Genomic DNA, 12,608 nt, shown 5'->3' with positions numbered 1-12,608 from the left:
TGAAATTAGATCTGCCAGTCAATGAAATTACAAGGTCAAATTACCCTCAGGGCTTTGACAGCCAGAAAAACTAGGTGTTCTGGGTGAGCGTTGAAGTAAAAGAACTGGAATTCATTGTCTCACAAATTAGTGCCATTTAAACTAAATTAGAAAAAGGCAGCAGTAAACAGCACTTTCTGTGTGTTCTGTGACATTTGCACTGTTTCAGTTTTAAGTAGTCATTCAACAGCAAGGAATGTTACTTTAACTATTCTATTTTACTAAGAACTTTATATGCATGCAACATCTTTGAAATGACAAGAGCTTTAGGCAAATGCAGGCCTGCATGATGTAACATTTCTGAACAAAACAATGACTTGTGGGATACTGAGTGGCAACCTGATTTATCCAAACCACGTCAATATGCTGTACTCCAGGTGGTCAGAGTCTGTAATTACATATAAAAATATTTAAAATCCTGTAAATAACCCCAGAGTGCTGTTAAAGTGTAGGAAACATCATGCCATGATGTTTTAAATATGTTTTTTGAGTCTGTGGGTGCGGTACTCCTTTAACAACAAATGATCCTTTGCTCCATATGACTTTCATTTATTACCCTTTTGCTCTACTGCCATAACTGAGTTTTCTTCTGAATGATTATAAACTCTGTTGGCATTAATTACAGTGTATAGTTTATACACCTTTGGAAGGCAAATTATTGGTTCATAGTTTTAGGGTAGCTTGCAGGTTCACTCTTATGTAGTGTTTTTCCTGTTGTTAGCCAGGCTGGTGTCTGTTCGGGGTGCACATAAAAATAGTTCTTACTCATGGCTAAATCTTCGTGCAAAGATGTTAATACTTTTAGCCAGAAGTTAGGTACTTCTTCTGGGCCTGGGGTTTTCCAGTTAGAGGCTTTTATTAACTTTGTTTCAATCTCTCTGGCCATTACTTCATCCCATTTCATATCCTGTACCTTTGAACTTCTTATTCTTTCTTTTACTTCTTCTATCCATTTAGCATAGTTGTTATGCTCTACAGGATCTTTATAGATACTTCTCCAAAATGTATCTTTCTTCTTTTTTTGTGGTCTTTCAACTCCTTTTACTTTGTTTCCCAATTCTGTATAAAACTTTTTTGGGTCATCAATATATTGCTTATTTTGTACTTTTCCTTTATAATTATCTGTGTATTTTCTAAGTTTTTCTGCCTGTGCTGATATTTTTAGTTTATTATTTGTGACAGTACATAAATCCTGATCCGTTTTAATACTATGCATTGCTTTTATCACGTCTATCTTTCTGAGTATTTTTGTTGATCTGTTCCCTCTTCTATACTGTTTGTTCTAACAGTGACACTTCTTGTCTTAATTGCTTTATAGCTTTCTCTATTCGATACTTCCATGATGGCATTTGATTTCTCCCCGTCCTTTCCCTTACTACCCTGTGTTCTTGTGGTAGGACTTTATCTGTTATTAATTTAGTTGCACAGTAACATATCCTATTTACTTCTATTATATCGCATGGATCTCTATGGACAGTCCTAATTACTGTGTTCATTTATCACGCTTCTAACTTTTTGGGTTTCACTGACCTTCTGTAGTCTATTTCTTTCATTGATCTTAATATCACATCTGATGAAGCAATATTTCTGCGAAATCACTTATGTCTGTATATGGAATAACGAAAGCTTTTATTCTACATACTGGAGTTCTGAGTCAACTTTGTTTTTTGGAGACTACAGTTTTTACTTTTTTCGACTTGGGACTTTGTTATTGCTGGTATTTATCCTTATCGTTTTAGTGATCTTAATATGTCTGTCCATCTCTATTAAATCAAGCAACTCTTCTCTTACATCATTTTCTTCTAACCTGAGGGCACATTCTTTGTTTGCCATTTCCTGCGGGCATTCTACAGAAAGTGCCAGATCTTCTTCCTGTGCCACGTTCTCTTCAGTTTCACCCTGTGACATCCGTTGCTCTTTCATATGGGTAATCACTGGCCTATCACACCACAACATTGACTGTGTTAGATTTGCCACAGTTTCCTGTTCTTTCCCTTGCTGTATAGCTCCAACTGGACATTTATACTGGTTTCCATTGGGAGACTCCAAAGTATCTCCATATGTCAACTGATTAGATGCTTCCTGCTCCACTGGTTTCTCCTTAACTTAGGCGCCCATTGCTCTTTCCTGTTGTGTTGTTATCGGAGTTAATTTTTCTACACTGAATCCTTCACTTTGCAGGTACTCCATGACCTCAGTTTCTGTTTCTTTAACTTCTCCGTTACTAATTTTCAGTTCTACACTCCCTCTTTGTGATCTTATTTTTTATTGTGAAATTTTCTGTATCTGGATGTCTTTGGCTGTATTTCTATTTGAATATCTGGGCTACCTTTTTTGTGTTGATTAATTTGGCTTTCTCATTTTATAAACATTGCACCATATCATATCTCTCTTTCCTTCCCATGTCCATGTTTCGTTTTTATACCTCTATGTTTCTCCTAAATAGTGCCACAGATGTTCCTGCTAACAACCACATCAATAGCAACACCCTAAGTATGTACTCTGTGGTGACAGACCTGGGCTGGTGCTGACTGAGGTTTCTTTTTTGGGGATAAACTCTTGGCTAGGTTTGTAAAGGCCCCAGGGCAATTAGCTTAGTAACCTCCTATGCCTCTATGGGCACACAGGTTGACAGTAACCTTACCTTTGCCTTTGATCACCATGTCTCCACTGTGGTAAGAAGGGCATTCTGTATTGTTCATCTCATAAATAAGGGCATTGCTTTAAGAAAATGAGAAGTTATCACCTCCCTGTTCTCTTCACTCATTAGGCCAATAACGGAGTACAACACCCCTTTTGGTAAGTACCTTTCCAAGCACCTGCAATAATTGGAGATACCACAAAGGTTCCTCATAAGGCAAATTCAAGGTCTTTAGCATCTATCCTATGTGGATCATCTGAAATCACTGTCACTTTATTCTGTTTCATACAGACGACTCAGAGGCAATCTCTGCCTTGCATATAAGGCAATCTCTGACCCTGCTTTATTGGATATGCTGCATATCCACAAGTCAAATGGTGCATGGGTTAACCTGGTGTATGACATTAATAGAACCTGCTGGAGGGAGAGATTAGTCTCTCAGAGGTTACCCCACCTTTGGAACAGACTCCCACTTCATGTCAAACAGAGCACCTCAATGGCCCTCTTCAAACGCAATCTGGACAATTGGATGGATAACCATACATTCACCCCGGGCTTCGACCTGTGTCTTTCTTGGACAGGGGTGATAAGTGCTGATAGTGGAAATAAGGTAAAACTTGGCTAGGCTTGTAAAGGCCCTAGGGCCATTAGCCTAGTAACTTCCTATGATCGTATAAATGAACTGGAACAGAAACTTTCTAACAGTCAGTACATGTCTGTGTTGGCGATTAATTCTTACAGACAAGACTATGAAGGCTTAGTGAACTGTAAGTGACCAAATATTTTAAGAAAAAGGAGACAGTGACCACATAAACAGCCTAGATGCTGAAATTCTGTCTGTGCTTTATTGTAGATGACCCTCTGTGGTACCTAGCAATTACCTTGTCAGATATCCCATGTTATGACTGGGCAACTACCTTCAATCTACAGCTGCTGCATGGACTGGACAGAAAATGCCATAAGACTTGTACATTGTTTGCAAAAAATTATACATCCCTCTTGTTAAATGGGGGCATGAATGACTTATATCCCCTTTACCATCAAGACATGCAGAGGCACTCAAATGACTGTGGCTTGGTGGTTATTCCTAGATATGAACCTATGAATACCCCCCCCCCCAAAAAAAAAAAAAAATTCAGACAAATCAGTATGTCCTACTCTCCAGTGAGTGATTTGTTCCCAAGCGAAGGTCATGGGTCAGAGCCAGAAACATACCTGCTGGACCTGTCTCCCTCTAGTAACTTAACTTCATGGCATAAGGAGGAATCTCTCACTTTTCTGAACAAAAAGGCTAATAAATTAATAAAGGAGATTACAGATGTATAAAAGTACAGGGAAAACCACTACTTCAGCATTAAGTTGTTGGCTGGAACTCCTTTAAATCAGGAAATAACCTCAGACTCTAGTCAGTCTCAGCTGACACTTCAAAGGCGTGAAGAACTTAGAATTTTTTTTAGAAATCAGTATTTCTTTATTGAAAAATAAAAAAAATATTAAAAAGGTGAGGGAATTCCCCTTTAACAGAGCTTCGTTTTCTAAACAAGATACAAGTGCTTGATTACTCTGAAATCTCAGGTGAAACTGCTACAGTTTGTGGTTATTTTTTCCCTCATTTTAAAGGGACTCAGCCAGCAACTTTATTACTCTGGAAGTACCAGTTTTTCTCCTCAGGTGGACAGTGAATGTTGGAGGTGTGATAAGGAAGAATCAGGTAACTGAGAACATATGTTTTGGTAGTGTAATGAAGTGGCAGAGTTTAAAAATGCCTTACAGAGTACTCTGTCAGAAACACTGGGTGAGCAGCTAACTGTAATGAAGGAAAGGATTCTTCTGAGCTGGGACACAGGATCTGAATTGCCTAGACATAGTAAGGCCTTATTAAGCTTAATTGTGTTGGTTGCCAAAAAAGCAATTACTAGAAAATGAAAATCTACACTAACTGTGTTTGAAGTATAGAGTATTATAAAAGAGCTTAAAGAAAGGAAAGAGGGATCTTATGAATACGGAAGGAGCAAATTACATAGAAATAAATGGGAATTGTGGGAACAACACATGCATAGTAATGTTCAGGAACAGGAGTGAGGTTTACAGAAAGGCAGGAATTCAGCAATTTATGTAATGATGGACTGATGATAGTAGCAAAGAAAATATATATGATGTATAATGTATTTAAATGGAAAAATGAAAATGGTCTGTCCTCTGTTGATGTATGTTTACCTATGTCTTAAGTGATAATTTAATAAAGATATTAAAAAAATAGAGTAATACCAGTTTCCCTTCGGTTTAATGTTTTTTCTTAAGAGTGGGAGACATCTTCCCCCTAAAGCTGGAAAATATTGCACCTCACTACAAAGATCTATTGATAAATATATATATATATATATATATATATATATATATATATATATATATATATATATATATATATATGTGTGTGTGTGTGTGTGTGTGTGTGTAGGCATGCATGAACACACACACATTACAAAAAGTATAAGCATCAGCATCTTCAACAAAAAATCTAGAAGATTTAGGATTTTTGTCTTGAAATGTTTACATAAATATTTCTATACCCAAAGTAGACTCCAGAGAAATTTTCCTCCAGCAGACAATAAATGTTGGAGGTGTGAAGGGGAAGAAAGAGGTAATTGGGAACATATTTTCTGGGAGTGCAGTGAGTTGGCAGACTTTAAGGATTCCCTCTGGGATGCACTGTCAGAGATGCTGGGTGAGCAGATTGGTCTGACAAGGGAGATGACTTTTCTGAGCTGTAAGACGTTGCTATGTCTAATAATGGTGGCTACCAAAAAAGCAGTTACTAGAAAAGGGAAATCAAAATTTAAACCAATTATACTGGAAGTAGTGAATATAGAAACAGAGATAAAACAACTGGAACTGAGATCTTTAGAAAAGGGTAAGAGCAAACTACATAGGAAAAAAAATGTGAATTGTGGGAACAATACATACAAGGGAGGAATAACGTTTAAAAAGCAGCAGGAGGACTTAAATGAGCTATGTGATATTTGAATGAGAATGACTGGGTAGATTATAAGTGATGTAAAATGCTTGCAACTAGGAGTGTGTCGGTGTGGTTGTTTTCATTTATATAAATGTATGATTGCCTCTGTAGTAAGTGATGGTTTAATAAAGATGTTTCTTTTTTTAAAAAAGGCAGGAATTGAATAATGTATTTTATATTGCCTGTATTATATGATATATAGCAATACATGTGAAGTATAATGTTTTTTATGTTAATATAGTTTGATTACTTTTATATGAATGGAAATGTGTCTATTCCACAAGTGATAATTTAATAAAGGTGTTTGAAAAAAAAAGTGCCAGCCTTTTCCTCACCGTTAGGTGCGGTACCTTCAGCAATGAGCATTTCCTCCCTTATCTGAGGCTCTATGTCTTCCATGGTGATTTCTTCTCGGCTCTTCCCAGCTCGCCAAAACTGAAGTGTTAGCTCCATGATGGTGCTACCTGCCAAATTGCTACAAATAAGAGACAGAAAGACTAAAGGTTACTGTTTACTGGTGCATATGAGTGACATCTGTCAGACAATTCTATCCTACCTGAACAGATGGAACGTGGGTCAGAAAAAGTTATACAACTGTGTACAGGCAAGGCAGTTAGTATTAAACTAGATAAGAAAGAAAGAAACAAGTACTTCATGGAAGACTACCACATAATGAGGAAATACAGCTGAAAGGGAGACACAAATTCATATAAAGCACAAAACATTACATCAAGTACTAACAGACTGAAGACAGCATAAGAACTCCCATTTAGCCATTTTAAACTCCCAGACCAGATTATTCCTGTTGTCGTACTTGTATGGGGCAAAACTCAAATAACTACAATGCAAAGTAGCACTTACAGCACTAGTGGACATTTAAAGCGATCTCACATGGCTAAAACAGTACGAGAGAGACACTAATGCCCTGTGTGTTCTAACCATGCAAAAGTGTTCAGGACTTCTACGGATGGTAAGGATATGGAACCAGAATTCAATTAATTGCCACCCTAAGCTGTGTACTTCAAGGTGTGGGTATAACAAATTGTTAAAAAGACAGACAGTATGACTGTAGCATTCACTGTGCAGATTTATTTAGTCTGACGGTCAAGACAGAGAATTACAACTATGAGCTGTTGATGAGCTCCTTTCTGTGGTCCATGGTTCGATTCCTTAGCCTCCATTTGCTCAATCTGAGACTCTGTGCAAGAAACTTTAACCAGGAAGTGTTCCAGAGTGGAGTCTGAAAAAGGTCCATATGGATCAGTGGTCTTACCTCAGTTAGCAAATATAAACAAAATAAATACATAATACATAAACTAATCAAAATGGACCCATTTCAGGCACTGCCTACTTAAAATACTAGAAAGCGAATGAACAGTGGAGAGAGGCAGAACAGAAAGGTCATATAGGTTCATAGGTAGGAACTAGGCTATCGGCCCTAGGGCCTATACAAGTCTAGCCAAAAAGGTACCCTGGCTTTCACCACCCAAGAAAATTATTTTCCTGTGCCCCTGTCGGGCAGAGCCACAGAGGTGATCCCCGGGGTGAATTTCCTATTTCCCATCCAATCATCAAGATTTTTCTTGGAGTGCTAATGAGGAGCTTTGTTTGATATAGATAGGTAGTTTGTTCCAGAGTATGGGAAGTCGCTGGGACAGGAATCTATCTATCCATCCAGCATGTTTTGTTTATTGTGGTGACAAGGTTTAGGTCCCTAGAGCGTGTAGCTCGGAGGGATGGGATTTCTTTAAGTGGAGCATGTCCAACAGCTCTGGGTTTGACATAGCTTTGTATGTTAGGCAGAGATCGCCTCTGAGTAGACTATTTACAACGGAGTAAAGCTGGACTTTTCTGAGACGGTCTGCTAGGGCATCTGTTTGAGGCCGGTAATCCTCTTTGTGAGGTATTATGCAGTTTCTATTACAGAAGGCCTTAGTACACATCAGGTTGGGGAATCTTTGAGCATTATTGTGTCAATACAGGACTGACCTGTATATCACAAACAAAATAATTAATAGAATTACTAGGAGGACTGACAGAGAGGGGCTGTTAACACAAGACAATAAGTAATGCATAGTGACAAGTTTGGAGAAAAAGCTAAGGCTGAACTAAAGCCTTTGCCTGTTATTCAGGAGCCATTTCAGAAGGTGGCTGTGAATATTGTGGGACCTCTGAGTACCCCAAGTTCCAAAGGTAATAAATGTATACTGGTAGGGTTGGATCTGGCCACTATATACCCTGAGGCAGTGAATCCATCTTTCAATGAAGCAGAGAAGATAATTAATGCTTTGCTAGACATTTCAGAAGGTTAGATTTTCCTAGGGAAATACCCTGTACACTATAGTCAGAGCAATGTACCACTACACCATTTGAGCTGTAAAATGTTAGCCCTCATTTGGGACTCAAACCCAGTACTGACGGACAGAGGTGCCAATTTTGTGTCAGGCTTGCTGGCATGTTTGTGGCCATGCTGTGGGATAAAGCAGCTAAAGACTACACCCTACCATGCACAGACAAAAAGCCTAGTGGATAGATTTAATTGTACACTAAAGATCACACTGAGGGCATTTGCAAACCAGTGCAAGATGAAGTGGGATAAGCATCTGCCCATTTTCTCATTGCATACTACAAGGTGCCCCAGGAAAACACATTTTTCACTGTTTGGGCTACTGTATGGTCAGAAGGTGGGGGGTTCAGGATTTAATTTGTGATGAGTGTGATTACAGTATGGAGTATGTTGTAGAGTATTTCCTAAACCTCAGGACTAGGATTAAGGTGTTTATGGGGAGCTGGCACAGACTCAACAGCAGAAAAATGTCTGATGTGATAGGACAGCCAGAGTCAGAGAGTATTCTATAGGACAACAGGTGATGGTACTTATCCCTATAAGATGCAACAAGCTCCAGGCAGCCTGGGAGGACCATTTCACCATTGTAAAAAATGTGAGTGATGTCAACTACATGGCAGAGGTTCCAGGTAGCAGGTAGAAGCACAAACTATACTGTGCTAACATGATAAAGCCCTATCAGGACAGAGAACCCCTGGAACTTAGTATCTGCAATGAATTGCAGGAAGAGCCGGGGGGGGGGGGGAATCTGGAAGGAGACCTCCTCACTGATGCTCAGTCTGACACAGACAAGTATGAGGTGGTCCTCCTTCCACAACTAACGGTTTAGCCAGATGCAGGAAATACAGGATATGTTTACTGGTACCCATCTGGTGGAGCACCATGTAAACACAGGACCCTAGGACCATCAAACAAGCCCCTAATAGCTTGCCTGGAAGAGGAACTGATGGATATGCTAGAATAGGAGTAATCCAAGCAGTCCCTGGGCTTCATCAGTGGTGCTAATACCAAAGAAAGATGGCAGCTTCCACTTTTGTGTGAACTTCAGGAATCTGAACAGTCAGATAGAATCACATGCTTACCTTATGCCCAGGTCAGATGAAGCCTTACAGCATGTAGGTGGGGCTACATACCCAATTACTACTAACTAGGGTCACTGTCTGTTAACCTTGCAGCCAAGGAGAGGTCAGTTTTGGTGACCATGTTTCAGTCTATTTTGTGTTGAGTTGCTCTTTGGTATGAAGAGTTCCCCAGCACCTTTCCAGAGGCTGGTCTAGCAGTGGCAGCAGATTATGTTCTTGCTTATCTGTCTGATTCTGCTACTTACAACAGGTCCTGGGCAGAGCATGTGCAACATGACAGGAAAGTCTTTAGTAGACTACAAAGGGCAGGGCTGACTATTAAGGCTAAAAAGTGTCAGGTGGTTATGTCAAACGTATTTTATTTGGATTACAAAGTGGAAGGTTGAACAATTAGGTCAAAACCTGCCAAGGCTGAGGCTATATGGGCATGGACCACCCACACAATCAAGAAACAAGCCGTGATATTCTTAAGGACAGCAAGGTACTACAGGAAATTTGTTTCCCAGTGTAGTATGATGGCTACTTCCCTTACGGACCTTACCAGGATGAACAGACCAGATAAGGTTGTCTGGACGCCTGCTTATGAGCAGGCATTCCAAAAGCTAAAGGATGCTTTTAGTGCCCCCCCCCCCCTCCAGAATTACAGCCAGTCCAGATTATAGTCAAAAATTCTTTTTACAGGTAGATGTTTCTAACTATGGGGTAGGGGTTATACTTAGGGTTCCACAGAGGTAGAAGAGCACCAACTGCAGACTTCAACCCAAGGAGTAATCTTATGCAGTCACAGAGAAGGTTTGTCTCAGTATAGTCTGGGGTTGGCAAAATTACAGACCTACCAGTAAGGCAATATGTTTGTTTGTTTTCATGACTAGGAATGTGCGCCTTTTGTCTTTTTGAATACAAAAGAACAAGAGATGTCTTTTGAACTTTGTTGGACCTCCAGACTTGCTGACTTCTCTTGTGAATATAACAAAACAGAATGAAAGGCCATCAACTGTTTTTTGTGATGCAATTGCTGATGCTTGCATTTCAGTAAGCCATACCAGGGTGGAATGAAGGGAAGGAAGTAGTTCTGTGTATGTACTGGCAGTTTCTATAATTGCAGGACTAACATGATTAAGCTTTTGAGAAACTTTGCTATGATGAGCAGAAAAAATTGGTTAAACTACTACTTTTTCTACAGGTCAGCAAAAGGAAGATGATGTCATGTGATGAACACAAGGGCTAGGGGAAAAACATGGTATATAACTGTGTATAGCTGTGTGCTATGCTATGCTATGTGGAGAAGATGCTGTCTTGTTTGTGGCAGATTCAAAGTACAAGATATTATATAAGAGTTAGGGACAGTATTTTTGCAGTAAGAGATAACCTGGGAAGTTGGGTATGTTGAACTTATATTTATTATTTTTGCATTCTGTTTTTAATTGCCTTTTACTTCACCCTGCATGCCACACTACCTATATTCTACTCTGTATTTGCATTACTTTCTTTATTATTTAAGAAAAGTTCCTCTATTAAACATTGCTATTAGAATATGATCCATTAATTATTTATTATATTTATGCACCATAGAGTAAAAGCGTTATTTACATTGTTGGTTAATAAACTGTGTGGCATGTGTCCTATTACACTACTTATGTCTACTATCATTGAAAGAGTTTCATTAGCCACTTTGGTTTCCCTGACTAAGGGCCCACCAACACAGGTTCCATTAGCAGCTAGGGCAACTGACGAACTGGCAGGGATGGGTCTTACCATTCCTGGTAGGACAGTATTTCTGTGCGAGTTTCCTGCAACTATCCCTGGTGGGGAAAAGGGTGGTGGCATGGCTGAGCTGCTGCAGAGCTTGGCGAAACACTACATGTCCCCATTGCATGGTCACCCCTTGCACATTACCATGGGAATAATGAGGGGGTAACAGGGTAGATCAAAATGTAAACCCTCCCAGTGGATACTAATGGCTAGACCCCCAGGACAAGCTTAAGATCTGTTCGAGCCTCAGTCCTATCGGAGGAAGTCTGGGGAGTTAAGAAGAAGTGGCTGGCAGACACAGAAATGGATGTGGAGCAATGGGTGGGGAGCTGTAGGATGATGCAGAGGGGACAAAAAGCTCCCCCAAAACAAAAACAAAATAAATAAAGAGATCATTTATATTATTTTGGCTTAATTAACAGCAACAACCCCTAATACACAGTAGTAGCACTACCACAATGTCTGGAAGAAGGCTGAGAGGAATTTGAGAATTCTAACAGTCTTCCCTGGAAAGTGTGTGTGTGTGTGTGTGTGTGTGTGTGTGTGTGTGTGTGTGTGAGAGAGAGAGAGTGTGTGTGTGTGTATAAACAGCACTTTGTGCGAAAGGCAGTTACCACAGATAAAGATACACTGGAAGACACTGGTTCAAAGACAAGTGGTGAGGAAGGGGCCCGGGGATGCTTGGCCTCACCCATGTAAATGACCTGTGTGCATTCCGGTTTGGGTGTGACTGTTGGAAACCTATAACCAGGGCAGTAATACATATTCCCTTTCATTCTAACAGACTTTTGTTCACTTTCTTGCCATTTCTTCACCCTTGGTTGATACTGGTAGAACTCAAACCTCATCAGTGCCAACCATATATCATGGTGGGTAGCATCCTGCCAATGGGGTTCACAGTGGTAGCTGTAGTCATACCTCACCATCACAGTGGTGGCAGTCCTGTCATACTGTACTTTTCTGCTGGGTAGTGTTCTTGCCTTTGTTTGATCTCTGAGCACTTTACATACCGGAGAAAGTACAGTTTTGTACCTACCATAAATGTAGATGTCCGATAGACATGCAACTGCAGTCATAACATGTGGGTTGTCCTGCCTCAGGCAGGCCTCGGTCGGCCGGATTCCAAAGTCTGGGTCCGACATCGGCTGATGTCGCATTTCTCTCCGACGTCAGAGCGGCTGGAGTACATAAGCATCAGCCGATGCCATTTTCTTCAGTGTTTCTTGCCCCAGATGCCAGGTGCCCTCCAAGGAAGGCTGTAATCAAATTGGAAGACAAAACAGATTCCAAACAAATAAATGAGCAATAAAACAAATGCACCATAACAGATATCCCCAGCTAAGAGAAACAGGGATAGGAGTGGACCCTAGGCATAGAGGGGTATGGAGGGTGGGAAAATTCGACTGCAGTTGTATGTCTATCGGACATCTACATTTATGGTAGGTACAAACTGTACTATGTCCTTCAAGAATGCAACTGCAGTCATAACATGTGGGTAGAATACCATAGCTTAGCTGGGGAGGAGGAATGCTCTAGGAAAAAGATGGTGTGGCAATCAAACCCTGCAGGACTGCAAGCAAAGCCTGCTCTGGATCTGGAGTATAGAGGGAGATTGTAGTGTTTGGAGAATGGGCGCACGGAGCTCCATGTAGCAGCTTCTAGAATGTCCTTAGTAGGCACCCTCTTAAGAATGCTGGAGGTGGCTGTAGCTCTGGTGGAATGAGGTCTGAC

The 12,608-nt window shown here is 40.2% G+C and overlaps 1 protein-coding gene across 2 annotated transcripts in view; it reads right to left on the bottom strand.

The window, feature by feature from the left end:
- Positions 1–12,608, bottom strand: part of TOR3A (torsin family 3 member A) — a 267,583-nt gene that overhangs the window by 24,148 nt on the left and 230,827 nt on the right. For both annotated transcript variants that reach the window (XM_044085239.1, XM_044085240.1), the window contains exon 5: positions 6,032–6,171. In XM_044085239.1, the coding sequence (XP_043941174.1) occupies positions 6,032–6,171 (140 nt within the window). The remainder of the gene's footprint in view (positions 1–6,031; positions 6,172–12,608) is intronic.

The sequence above is a fragment of the Protopterus annectens genome, chromosome 10.part0, assembly GCF_019279795.1.
Source record: "Protopterus annectens isolate FY-2018-M chromosome 10.part0, PAN1.0, whole genome shotgun sequence".
NCBI lineage: Eukaryota > Metazoa > Chordata > Ceratodontiformes > Protopteridae > Protopterus > Protopterus annectens.
The sequence above is the reverse complement of the archived record's forward strand: the minus strand, read 5'-3'. Positions and strand labels throughout refer to the sequence as shown.